This window comes from Hippoglossus stenolepis, chromosome 3 (genome assembly GCF_022539355.2).
Source record: "Hippoglossus stenolepis isolate QCI-W04-F060 chromosome 3, HSTE1.2, whole genome shotgun sequence".
In the NCBI taxonomy this organism is placed as follows: domain Eukaryota; kingdom Metazoa; phylum Chordata; class Actinopteri; order Pleuronectiformes; family Pleuronectidae; genus Hippoglossus; species Hippoglossus stenolepis.
Window position 1 is genome coordinate 20,398,772 of NC_061485.1, and position 13,841 is coordinate 20,412,612.

General features: G+C 42.0%; 1 protein-coding gene across 1 annotated transcript; it reads right to left on the minus strand.

Annotated features, from left to right (window-relative positions):
* Nucleotides 1–4,700: 4,700 nt before the first annotated feature.
* msx1a (muscle segment homeobox 1a) lies at nt 4,701–6,796 on the minus strand. Its single transcript, XM_035152289.2, has 2 exons — nt 6,260–6,796; nt 4,701–6,006 (listed from the first exon to the last, which is right to left on the minus strand). The coding sequence occupies exons 1-2, from the start codon at nt 6,690–6,692 to the stop codon at nt 5,588–5,590; spliced, it is 852 nt and encodes a 283-aa protein (XP_035008180.1). The 5' UTR covers nt 6,693–6,796; the 3' UTR covers nt 4,701–5,587.
* Between the last annotated feature and the right edge of the window lie 7,045 nt (nt 6,797–13,841).

Sequence of the window (13,841 nt, forward strand, 5' to 3'; positions counted from 1 at the left end):
CCACCTGTGCAGGAGTGTTCAGACGGAGCTGCTGTTGGCAGTAGTGCTGAGTTCCACTGAAGTGTTTGCAGTCATCTCCAGGGTTGTTGAAGCACCAGTGTGCAGCATATCACAACAGCAGTGTCACCTCTGAAGGCTGCTGAACAAGCAGAGTCTCCACGCAGTGGCCATCACTTCACTGAGACCTACTTTGTATGTTCATCTTCAGGAGCATGAAGGTGCCTCTATATGCCACAAGGTGGCGCTGGTTGTCATACTTTCAGACTGCCACATCAGATGAGGATAGTTTTCCATCATTCTATGCCCCTGACAGAACTGTTCTCTTCGTCAGAACTGACTCAACCACAGCTGGGTATCTCCCCCACCTTAAAACATCACAGCCTAGAGTTCTCAGGGTTCAATTGGGCTTCATTCAAACATGCCACCACAGTAGTGTCATATAATACATTTTAAAACGTTTTCATTTATACTTTTTATTTGATAAAAGGAATTTAGGCCTGAGCTCTACCTTAGTCTAATCTATCTTGAGTTAAATCTGCAACCTACACTGTTGAAAATGTCCCTATTTGTTAGGTTTCTTTGACAGAGTAATGATTCAGTATGAGAGGATGAACTCACAATTTTCTAACTTATGATAATGTAACATTTTAATAAAAATATCTAATGTCATAATATTGTATTGGCGTAATTATCCAATTCCCAGGAATGTAATATTCAGCTGACATTTGGGAAACACTCACCCTTATTCAGCCCCATCACTCGTATGCAGGAGGCGTTTTTAATCTAACAACATATACTAATCATTTTACAGCCTGAGGTTTTCCTTCTGTTTGTCCCATGTTGCAACAAGACCATTTTTCTTTTTGTGCCAAGAATGGAGTAGTTGCACTCCTGAACCATCAGGTCTGAGCCCCTCACAGAATCCACCTTATTATCATTATTAAGGCAAAACGAGAGCAGAACATGGGAGCCGCAGGCAGCCACGTAGTTTAGCAACTTTATGATCTGTGACACTGCACCAAAAATGCTAAATGCCGCACAATAAAACACAACAATTTAGCCCAGGGGTGACAGTAATCATTCTCTGCTTTGTTGAACTAAATTACCTTGTAAAGGACAGATCAGAAACCTATTTCCAATAAAGTTTCGGTGATGGAGTTTGCGATTCAGTTTTTTGTTTATGGGGTTTTCAGGCAATTTCCCATCACATTTAGTGCTTTTATTGCATCTTAAAAGAAACGTTGCCTCATTAGTCCACGTAAGAAAACGTTTCCCACTTAATTTTCAATAGACGACTGGCACACACTCCACACTTCTGGCTGTGGATGGAGGCATGTGTTGTAGAGTTCAACCCACAGTGAGATTCAAACCTCTCACATTTTAGACTGAAGCTGCCCCCCCCTGTCAACACTGAATGTACCTAATAAACACACAATTGTTCCATGGATTTACATGTTGCAGTTATTATTCAACAGAGGGTCACCTCAGGTCTTCTAATGGCAATAGGCGATGACTCTGGTGTCAATAACTTTAACCTCATAGTGTGAGTGGCCAGTCTCAATTCAGGTCAATCAAAAAAAAATCTGAATTGCATTCTGGTGAACAAAAGGACTTTTAAGCTAAAAATAGTATTTAAATTAGCTAATAAATGTAAAATAAAATGATATTAAAATATATACATAAATACTAAAATTATTAGAAAGAAAATGAACGTGTTTATATCTGTATTTGGCCTATATATATGTATGTATATATGCTTGTAGCTGCCTGGAACTAAGATGTCCAACTCAATTTCATTAATATTGACTTTTACTGTATGATGGTCTCAAACGTCATGTTGAGCTTATTACATTTCATGTCGTTGTTGTAACATTTCAGTAAATTCCCTGCATATGAGCACATCTGGTTGTCTGCAGGAGGCTGCTCTTTATTGCCATTTTTTTTGTTGAAGGCGGCCACAAGAAATTGGTGATGATGTGTATCAGTGCTCAGAGTGAACACTGATTTATAACTTTCATGCTGCATGATTAATTGTATTTACAGCACACGAATCTCAGTATTGCTCCAGTGTTGTGACTTTGATTGGCAGTAGTGTTGAGTTCCACCTTTTTATTCCGACATCAGCTCTTATGTTACTCCCCCTCTGAACAGGAGGTGGTGGTGTGGGGTTTGGAAGGAAACACAGAGGGTCACTTTCACAGATGTGGATTTTGGCCTAAGAGTCGTGTATATGGTCAGTTCCCCCCACATCTCATATAGTCATAATGTGTTTAGGGTTTTATTTAGTATAGGTTCAATTAGACTTTGCTGCACGGTTCAATTACTACAGGGACTGGATTTAGCCTGTCAACACTTTGTCTGATACTTACTTAATAAAATCACAGCGCGGGATTAGACTTTGCGACTTGCATCGGTCAGACCAACATATTTATATGGGCTGTAATTTATTACAGTTAAAGTCCAATAAAAATGCCCCATCATTTATTTTGTTTATTACAGAGTTCATGATCATGATCCCAAATCGTCAATTTATTTCTAATAGCAATGATTGAATCTTCATTAATGATCAGGTATCGTGGAGCTTTACAAATGTATTTATGTGTTGGAAAAAAGAAAAGGAAATTATTTGATGTAAAGATCGTCGTAAAGGAAGGAACCTGCTTTAACCTGTTTTAAACGAGATGCATCTATTAGATCCATAGGCCTGTTTGTCATTTACTTCTGATTGAAGATGTTAAGCGAGTTTATTTTATTTTTTTAAACATTTTTATGAGTCCATTCCGATCTCTCTCTCTCACACACACACACACAACACACACACACACACACACACACACACACACACACACACACACCAGCTTTTATCTTGAGTTTTACGCTTTTCTAACATCACGTATCTTCTGGACACATTTGGATATTTAGGAATAAAACCAGATGAACCTTTAGTTTGTTTTTTAGACGAACTTTGTTCATTAACTTTAATATTAATTCAGGTTATAAAAAAAAGCCCAGATAACGCATCATCTGAAAGTCTCTGGAACATCCAGTGATCGTCCTCCTCAAAGATCATTTATCTGAGCTGACTCCTCACAGCCTGACCCGCTTCGTGTGCTGGAGATCAAGAGGGTCTGACTGCAGAGTCAAACAGCCTCCTGTGATCTTTCAGATGATATAAACAAGTGAGTTTTGTTTTCTGTGTGACTCCTGGCCAGACAGAGAGCGAGGGGGAGAGGAGGGTGCCGAACAATGAGGAGAGGTTAAAGAGAATGGACGGATCCCCCTTTGGCTCTTTTGTGTCAAGTTTCTTCTCTTTTCAGATGGAGCTCTCATCCGTGTGATTTCACCTTATTGTCAGGGATCATGTATTAATTCATGGCTCATGGAGAAAATGCAGCCGAGGACACTAAAAACACTAAGTAAATAAATAAAAAAGGCTTTTAGTGGAGGAAGATTCAGCGTGGATTGAAGTAAAGCCTTCAAGAAAGCAGTCTGGATTTAAATGCATGTCATTAATTGACTAGGCGATTTTAAAATTATAAAATGGTTGTTAAAAACTCTGTGTGGAGATAAAGCAGGAGATGCAGGCCCTGGTTTGGGACAGAGCAGGAGGAAGTCTCCGCGCAGAGAGGAGCACTGTTGCCCGTCCCAGTCCCCCGTTGACATTTTAGGAATGATAAAAGTTCCGCCTTGCCTGGAGCTACAGCCTCTCTGGAGCCGGCCTCAGTCTGCGGCAGATTGCCTTTGCTCATTACAGCAATTATTTTACTCCAATTTAACCCCTGCCTGAATGGCAGTGCAGTCAGGAGAAAGCCTTTAAACGTGCTGCAGAATGGCCTGTAATTTTCCCCACAGCCTATCTGATCCCTGTTTTGTCATTTGTCTATAAGGTCATCACTCAGGAGATTCAAATATTTTCTTTACGCGCCCCAGTCGCGGAGCATGTTTGTGTGCGGATGGGCGCACGGGTCCCGAGCACCCTGTCCTCTCCGTGATGGGGTGTCACCTGGCTCATTTTACACACTAAACGCCCCGTAATGACACTCTGGTGGATTGTTTACAAGCTATTTAAACCCTGGAGAAGCAATCTCCAGTATTTATCGGTGTGTTTTGAAGTCAGCACAACTGGCTGTCACCCCTCCCACCCCCTCCAAACTCTTCTGGCGCCAACAAAATCTAGGTTAGTTTTTTTTTTTTTGGTTCAAAGCAATAGGCAACAGCTGTAGCAATACATTCCACCAAAATAACATGTCACAAGTTTAAATTCACAGGGCACCATGCTCTGCGAGCTGCGTGCATCTTTGCGTGCGCACAGAAAGTGAGAGGTCTGCATGTAAATGCTGGACTCTACAGACTCAATGTTGTTATGATGTATGAAGCGTTTAGATCTCATTGAGATAAATATAAATAAAAAATAATAATATATAAATTATGCTCTACTCAAGCTGCAGTAATATTAATATTTCCTTTTTTTTACCTGCTTAAACAGACATGATAATTTTTACTTCTGCTTTTTCTCAAATAATCTTGTTTCTTTTCATCACAAAAGCCACAAATATCATCGTAAAATGGACAATGATTTGTTAAATACCAATTATTTCCCTATATTTTCCAATCATGGTTAAAGTTACATTTTGACCATTAAATAGTCACATTTTGGTGCAACAGGCACCGTGCAAACGTCAGTCAAAACGAACAAGTTCTTCATGAAAAAAGAATAAACAATTTATTAAGTTATGTCACAAATATATTCATAATATAAATGAGGATATTCTTCAAATATACATTATTTTACAGTACACATATCCCTTCCGAAGGGAATCATCCGACAACAGACAGTGCTGTTATAAAAAAAGAAAAACAAATGCTGTGGTTCTCCAAATTCTCAAAGAGCATTCATTGACACTGGATTCAGTAACCCACGTTACGCATTGATATGAATGCAAAAAATTGAAAGTGTTTTTTTTTTTTGCAGTGTGACAGCAGCCCACAATTGCAATGAAACCCAACATTGGTTAGTTGGTGCAAAATGTCCAGCTGCGTAATAGTCTGTCACTCATTGAGGCTTGAGAAATAGCCTCTCTACGTGCTGTAAGCAGCAATAAAAGGCAAAGAGTGGGCTATCTCTGTCTGTGGCGCACAGCCTGCTGTCCGTACTTAACTGTCCATCAGTGATCAGCCATAGGCCTACAGGTGCTGAGCTGTTTTCCACTTCTGCACCGCAAAAACACCCACTTTAAAGTCATTTATTCTCACAGCCGTCTTATTTCTAAGATTTCTTCTTTCATTGCGTTCATGGTTGCGACTATTATTTCAAATTCCACTGACAGAACTGATTTAAAGGTTAAGATTAAATGACTAGTAAAGCTGGATTCTTTTTGCAGTGTGTGAACTTACTGGCGAGGTCACGAGAAGTGGATAGACTTCAAGGTCCTCAGAAGAGGGGTTTATTAGAAGTTCCTGGCCCCCAGACCAGATGTGACACTGAGCTCACCTCCAGGATGCCTCTGTATTTACTAGTGTCACCTCACCTGTCCAACTGCTTTGGGGTTGTCACAAAGTAGTCTCTACCCCTCGTCCTGCGTCCCTGTCAAGCCAGGTGGTACATACTGTATCCGACGTGCGCGGCGTACAGTCCCATGGGGGAAACCGGCAGCGAGTGCCTCTGGAACGGGTGCGAACCTGCGTAGGACCCGGGGACGTGCGCACCGAGAGGAAAGGAAATCCCGAAAGCTGGCGGCAGCATAGGCTTAGCTGCCATTTTCAGTTTTTCAAGTTCTGCCTCCTGCAGCCGCTTGGCTTTGGCTCTCCTGTTCTGAAACCAGATTTTGACCTGGGTCTCCGTCAGGTTGAGGGAACTGGAGAACTCTGCGCGCTCGGCGATGGAAAGGTACTGCTTCTGTCGGAACTTCCTCTCCAGGGCCAGCAGCTGGGACGTGGTGAAGGGGGTCCGGGGCTTTCTGTTCGTCTTGTGTTTTCGCAGAGGGCAAGCGGGAGGACTCAGCCTTCCTGCAAAAAAACAAAACGCTTTCATTTAAACCCCTGGATTACTGCGCGCAATGCCCCATCCACAAGACAAATACATTCGGGTACACATTTCTCACATTTCACACTCAATAACTCTAAATAGATATACTTCTCCTCACAAGTCCTGATTTATTTAACAAAAAGAACATGCATTGACACATATTGTAATTGTATTAAACAACGATATTACCTATTTTTTCGAATCTATTCACAGCGTTAACATCATATAACTTACGTGGAGGTGTCGGGGAAAAACGAGGGCTCTGTATCCATGAAGACCTCTCGTTACTGTCCGGGCTCTCGGGTTTAATCAGCACGTCTTCTTGCATGTTCATGATCTCTCCCATTGAAAACGAAGAGCTCATGGGCAAAGCAGGAAGTGCAGTATCCAGACTCCCGAAGGATCCCATCCGTGCGCTCTTCCCTAGCACTTGGGACGTCCCGGCCACGGACAGGGCGTCCGAGGATGGCACCTCTCTGCTGGGCTTCCTGTCAGCCATCAGTGCCTCGACGCTGAAGGGCAGAATCGCCACTTTGGGCTTCCTGGGCTCCTCTGCGGGACTCAGGCTGGTCTGCATCTCGCCTCTGCTGAGGATAGCCGAGCGGGGAGGAAGGTCTTCGGTTTTCAAAGCAGCGGTCAGAGCTGACATGGCGATCGATGGGGCCATACAGGTCCGACTGGCACTGGTGGGAAAGCGACCGGTTTACTTTAGTGGGTATCGCGCAAGGAGTTTCAAAAAAGTGGCTGCATGCGGTGCGCCCTAAGGTGACGGTATCCTCATGTTTATGTGACCAAATTGGAGCGCAGGGCTATAATAAGGCAGGCGTGGATGGAGAGGCAGCCAATCAGGGCTGAGATGGGCTGGCCCCTGAGAGACACTAAAAAAAAATTTAAAAAAAGGAAAAGAAATCACAGTGGGAAAGTTAACAATAGTTACATCAAACACAACCAACTTTAAACACAGCTAATTCCAAGACTAAATCCTCCAATGATCATCTTTTTTACGATCTTTAAAAGATCAGCCTTTAACCCTATAAGGCTAAAGCCATGTCCATTATTTCTATTATTACCCACTTTATGATTACACAATCTCTGAGAAATGTTCTGTCCCACAAGCTGTTTTGTGTTGGACCCACCTGATAACTCTGGTCCTTACACCGCAGCAGTGAATCTTGGGATATTGCACAACAGTTTACTGGTCCTCTTTATGTGCTGAACCTCTCGCTGCGCGTTGTTTATTGACGGCTTTAGGGCTTTAATCAGATTGAAACACACAGGCCTTCGGAGTCATTTAGGGGTAATTATCAGGCTTTGGAAGCGGGGGGGGGTCATTGGGATTTTGTCCCTCTTTGACTACATCCATTAATGTCAAAATTATGTGGAGTCTGGGGGCGAGGGGGCGGAGACAGCGTGGAGTCAGGGAGGGGTTTAACCCAGGGCCTGTCATTGATTTACCTGGCTCTACCTTCTGTGCCTTATCATTCCGCGCATTACGCTCCTCTTATTGTCACTTATATTAAATATCACTACATCTATTAGAACATGTTTTTATCTCAATGGATGCGCTCTTAAAGTTGGATTCCATATCAAATAATGCAGTTCAAATTTTGCAGTATACGTTTTAGACTTAAAGTATGCCTCAGGAATCTTGACATGAAACCAGGTTGCCTCTTTTTTTTTTTTTTGCGGTGTCGTCAGTTCTCAGGCGTCGCTAATTGTCAGGCATAAACAATCTGTCAAGATTTGTCAGTCACTCTAATGGCCAGACAAGTTATGTTGTTTTTAGGCGCCAGCAGCGGCCGGATCAAAGCGCTCCACTCTTAGGGAGACTATTGAAAAAGTTCAACCCGCACCGAGAGCGCAGCGCCGCCTCCTCCTCCGTACCCGCCCTAGCCCAGGGACACTGAGCCATTCAGCCTGAAAAATTAGCTTTTTCTCAGCCGATCGCACGCCATTTCCATCTATTCAAATGAGCGCCACGGTCGGTGTAATAGTAGGCGCCTCAGAAGAAAAGGTCAGCGCCGGCTCGTTACTTTCAGAGAGTCCATGGCTGAAAAGGATTCCTCGGTGCAAGTGTTTCCCGAGATACACATTAGACCACATGATCCCAGTGTGAGGAGGTGTGTGCTGTTGTAATGTGACTGTGCAGGACTGGCTGAGTGTGAGGCTTCACATCACTGACTCCCAGACTCTGCGCCGTGACGTTCAGAGAAATCATAATAAAGTTCCCGGACCCCCAGGACCACGGGGGTACCGCGGACCAGTGGAACCAGTCCCTGGTAAAGCTTAAACTTGCGGTGGCGTGGTCTGATTGGTCGAAACAGCCCTAAATGCTTCCTGCACTGGAACAATGTGATTCATATTCAAGGTGACACAGTGATTTAACACTGTGGACTCGACTGTTGTGTAAACATGAGCAAATCTATAGATGACACGACAAGGTAGGCCTTATCATGATTTAAGAAATAATGCATGAGGCTGAGCATGTTGATTGCTTTCATGAGTTGTGCTTCATATAATTTCCTAAAATAAGCCTGTAAAATACTTCCTTCCAACATGTGTCTTGGAAAACAGTGTGACTTCCGGTTGACGCGTTCATATTTAAATGGCAGTCAGCCAAGCAGATAACCAGGTTCCGCTTGGTTTCTTAACGCACAGCTTAAGTCTCAATGTATCATTTCCTCAGACGCAGCCTCTCTATATGTTTGTTTGTGTGCGTGTGCGTGTGTGTGCGTGTGCGTGTGCGTGTGCGTGCAGGTAGCAGGCCCCGCGCGCATGCAGCTGCAGAGTGTTTGGAAACACTTAAAGCCTCTAACCTGGAACGAGTGCCATTGCTCCGACTGCTTTGAAGTCACCGGGAGTCTCCGGGCTCCCACGTCCGTCTGAAGCGCCTCTCTGCTCGGGGCTCCGACACTTAACCCGTCCCCTCTACACCGATCGTTAAACGAGCCTGCGTAAACACAAATACGCACACATGAGACGCATTAACGCGCGCTGTTTTGGTCAAGTGTGGCCACAGCGCACGGCCTGCTGTGTTTTCTCTCTCTCTGCGTGGATGTGCAGGCCTGCTCCTCCAGAGACTCATAATCAGACTGGAAACACTGCAGGGCTGTGATTACTGTTACTGCACTCTCCAGTGTTTTATGGGCCGAGGACCGTGGTGCAAAAAGGATCATCTTGAAGTTTAACTTGCTCAGACACTCAGTTGCTCAGTATCTGAATCGACGCGTAACACCCCAGAAAAAAAATACTTTCTCCTCTCCACCATTGTCTCCTCACATCGATAATATTGTTGGATTCTCTCGACCAGGAGGTGAATTTAATGAACTTCTGTTTTAACCTGAATGTGCTGCTGCACTGTTCTCGTCTCCAGTCTATTCGTCTGGGGAACAGAGGGACAGTGGTGCTGCGAAACAATGTTGGTGGCAATTAGCATCCCAAACAGTGGCCTCACAGAAGACTGATATGCCATGGAGAAGACGATTACCATCGCGTTTTATTGAAATCCCGAGGCAACAAATGAGGGCCGAGCTGCGATACAAAACGACCGCGAGGCTCATCGGGCCTTTATTGAACTTTTATAAACTACCTTTGATTTGCAGTCAGGAGGCAGGGACTCCACACAAAGGCCCTTTGTTGCCTCCTCTCAAAGTTGTCTTAACCCCCTTTTCATGCGAGCCCTGTCAGTTTAGACTGTAAAGACGGCGAGGATGTCAAAAGACACTTTCAGAAGAAAATATTTGCACTTGGTGCCGGTCCGTGATTTTTCCTGTGACACCCGCACATGTGAGAAGCTGCAAATCCTAATCCCGGTCACACTTTTTTAATCTAAAGCGGAATTTGCGCTTGCACGTGACCGTGGAGGTCCCACAGGCTGATGCAGTTAGTGGAGATGTGCGGAGCGACAAGAGCGGACCAACCCGGGGCTGCGCATTTATACATCACGTCTCCATATACTTCAAAGCAATTAGCGCAATCAGGCGGATATGAGATCACTTCGCTGCCAGTGAGTAACAAGGCCTCGCGGTCCTTTCAGCCTCTACACGCCTTTCACTCCTCACAGCGCCTGCAACACTGGTCCAGTCCGACAGGTGGATGAGACCAAATCACACTTTGTGTTCATTAACTCATTTAATTATCTTGGCATTAACACCATATAAAATAGACTGTTTTGGTCATAAACGTTTGTGCTATAGCCAATTAAAAAAAATAGCACCAACAATGCAATGTAATCCAATCTCTCAGTGCATCCTGTGTAAATATAAAGGCTGAACTCAATAAATTCGATTATATATGAAGTTAATTATTACATATTTTTTATAGTTCATATTTTTAATCAGACTGCACCGTGCAGCTCTGCATATTTTGTCTTAGCAATGACACTTAAAATTACTCATACCTGTCATAATTTATCTCATTGTGATGATAAAAAATATAACATTAACATGTATTTATTACAGTGAGTTATTACACATTTATTGATAACCTTCAGTTTGAAGTTGTGTTCTCTCAGGGAGTCAGTGCGAGTTAGTCAAATGCTACAGTGGTAAAACGCTGCAGCAGCTCGGAGAGACGACACGTGAAGACACCGGAGATAAATGTAGAGTTTCAGGGATTATACCACAAAGAAGAAGAAACGGATGTTTTTGGAATTATGATCTCTTAAGTGGATCAGATGCAGCGCTTTAGTCAACTCTGTTCTCCATTCATCAGCCTCAGCTCTCCCAGCGGCGGACAGGCGGGATGAATGTGTCCCACGGTGATGATAAAAACCCTCATGCGGTCCAGGGGCAGCAGAAGAAGAAGAGGTTTCCAGCTCGGTTGTCGCCAGAGCCGCGGGTGAGAGGTGGGGGTGTGTCCTGCAGGCAGGGTCTCTAAAGAAGAAATACTGGATTTGCCTGGCATCGCCACGAAGTCGGTGAAATGATGCATGGTGGTTTTATGGTTGTCTGCTGGGAAATATCGATACCTAGACAGTCTTCTGCCTCGGATACAAAACACACGACCCTCGAGAAAAGGAAATCATTTCCATGTTCCAATTTCTCTCTTTTATAAACTGCTTTATTTTCCAGGTTTATCAGTGCACCGTGAACCAGTTGCGGTTCTGCGCTCTGATTGGCTGAGCTGCAGCTTACCTGAAGCACCTGTGACCGCATCACTGTTCGTTTCATATTAATGCGCTAATGAAAACCCACTCCTCCTGCTGTCCCGAGGTTATTTAACAACTGTGTTCGCTAAAGTCGTTAAGAATGAATATATTAAATACCAGGTTTCATTTTCAGTGTTAGGATCATTATCATCATCATCATAGCTGCTCTTAGTAAATCACTGACCTGACTTTGAGCTATACTGTAGCTGCCTATTGATCAAGATGCAGGAGGTATAACATTTATGAAAAGTATACAGGACTCTTTTTAACTTCATCAAATGACAGAGCAATTTGATTTAATTGCAATGAAGTATGATTAATAGAATCAGTTTTTGTTCGATTAATAAAACAATTAACTAATACTGCCCATTTAATAAATAATTCATTATTTACACATCATATTACAACATCATACATTATTATTATTATCATTATTATTGTTATTTATTAAGACATAACACAAAATAACAAGTACAAGAAATCGGTGGAAATTTGAAATGTTTAGAAAAACGCTAGAAAATAATATACCTTTTACATTAATAATACAATAATTATGTATAATATACAATAATAAGCTTACACACAGTCGGTTGAGAACACACCGCACACACACGCACACACACACACACACACACACACACACACACACACACACGCACACAGTGATAGGATCACACTCACAGCCTGACCTCTGCATGACTTTAAAATCAAAATCATTTCATCATGTGGTATCTGTGTCGGTGCTCGTCGTTCACTCCGCTGTAAAACTTAGATAAAACTGCGGCTTTTTAAATTTACAACATTCCATCGTTAAATCACAGACATCTCAATTACCCGAGGTATTGGTGTGAAATTGAATTATTATGTCTTTATGTCTTTCACGCCATTAAACAGGAAGCATACTCAAATCATTTGCAAATCACTGGCCTGGCTAATATGATATAGAGCATCTAAATGGATTGATTCACTCATGACAAATAACGGGATTTATTTAGATAAGTCGATCGTTTGGTTTTTTTTCGAACAGCGAGTGTCCCTGTTGATTAGACACTGAATAGATGCTTAAATGAAATGCTTAATAAGCGCATAACAAGAAGTAGTTTCAACAACAACTCATTTATAATCGGGCATATGAGGATTATAAGGATGCTTAATGATCAAGTAAATGATCAAAACGCTATCAGCCATATACCCCAACGCTCAAAACAAATTGCAGGAATAATGAAAACATGTCCAGTCTTATTTTTAGGATAGAAGCTGCTGCAACCATTATTTATGCTATTGCTTCAGTTACTTTTCCAGCCTAAACAATAATAATTACAATAACAATAATAACAATAAACATTATTATTATTATTATTATTATTATTATTGTAGTAGTAGTAGTTATAGTAATATTATAGGCCTACTACTAAATATGTTTTAATATAATTATGTATTATTACTATGAACGTATTTTACACTAATAATGATGATTATATATATTATTAAGTTTATACACATATAGCACATATACATTATTTATAGTTATAATTATAATATATAATTATAATACCTAAATTACTATTATCGATAATTATAATAACAAGAATTATTATTGTCACAATTATCTTATGCTGATATTTATATAATAATAATTACATCACAATTTATCATTATTCTATACAGTAATACATATTACATTATTAATACTTATTGCATAATCCCATTCAGAGCTTTAAATAAATAAAATCCGTTGTGAGAATGTTTAACGTTGCTATAAACAAGATAAAAAAGATTACAATCTTCCTCATGTATTAAAGTAGATATCAGCTCTTTTATTTGTCAGTGCCATTCATGTTATCACATTATATTGAACCAAATATTAAACAATTACATGTTTTAGTTTGTAAACCGATAGCTGATTATCTCCTCTGAAGATAACATCACCAAATCTTATTTTCCTTGGGACATAATCATTTCCCATTTTCATCAAGATATGCAATATAATAACACTTGTGTTGAAAATTATTTCTGTGGGAACTGACATCAGATACAAATAGGTTTTGAAATGCAACTGAAGGAATTTGCACGGTTGTGTGTGGGTCAGCCATTTTTAAAAGATCACCACAAAATCTCTGTCTTGCACTTCCTTGTACATAAACCATCCTCCCAAAAACCTTAAGCCCATCATTTCGGGCTGTTCCCACTCGCTTTAGATCTGACCAAAGAAAAGCAAACCAAAACAACAAAGCGGGGCAGAATCAGGGGTTTGTCTGGGAAGTTGCACTGTGGACAGCAAGCTGCGGCGTGCCCTGTCCTTCAGATCACACTGTAGCAGACTTGGCTCCATCCTAATCTCACAAGTCTCAACAGTCTGCAACTCAAGTTTATCCAGAGGGGGTTCAGCCTCTTGTAGCCCCCCATCGCCATCCCATCTAACCCCCTGTCCTCCGCCTGCCTCCACCCAGCGGAACACTCTGTCAGTGACCCTTTGCTGACTTTGGCTGCCTAATCCTTTAAATGTGGGCAAAGCCTGAAATGATGAGGAGTTGGGCTTTTTATACAGGTGATGTCCTTTGCCTCTCTGTGTTTCCTTGTGGCCAGCAGGATCAGCCTAAAGACACAAGAGATCCTCTGGTTGTAATGGGCCAGGCAGATATCACCACATCCAGCAGTCCGCAGCAG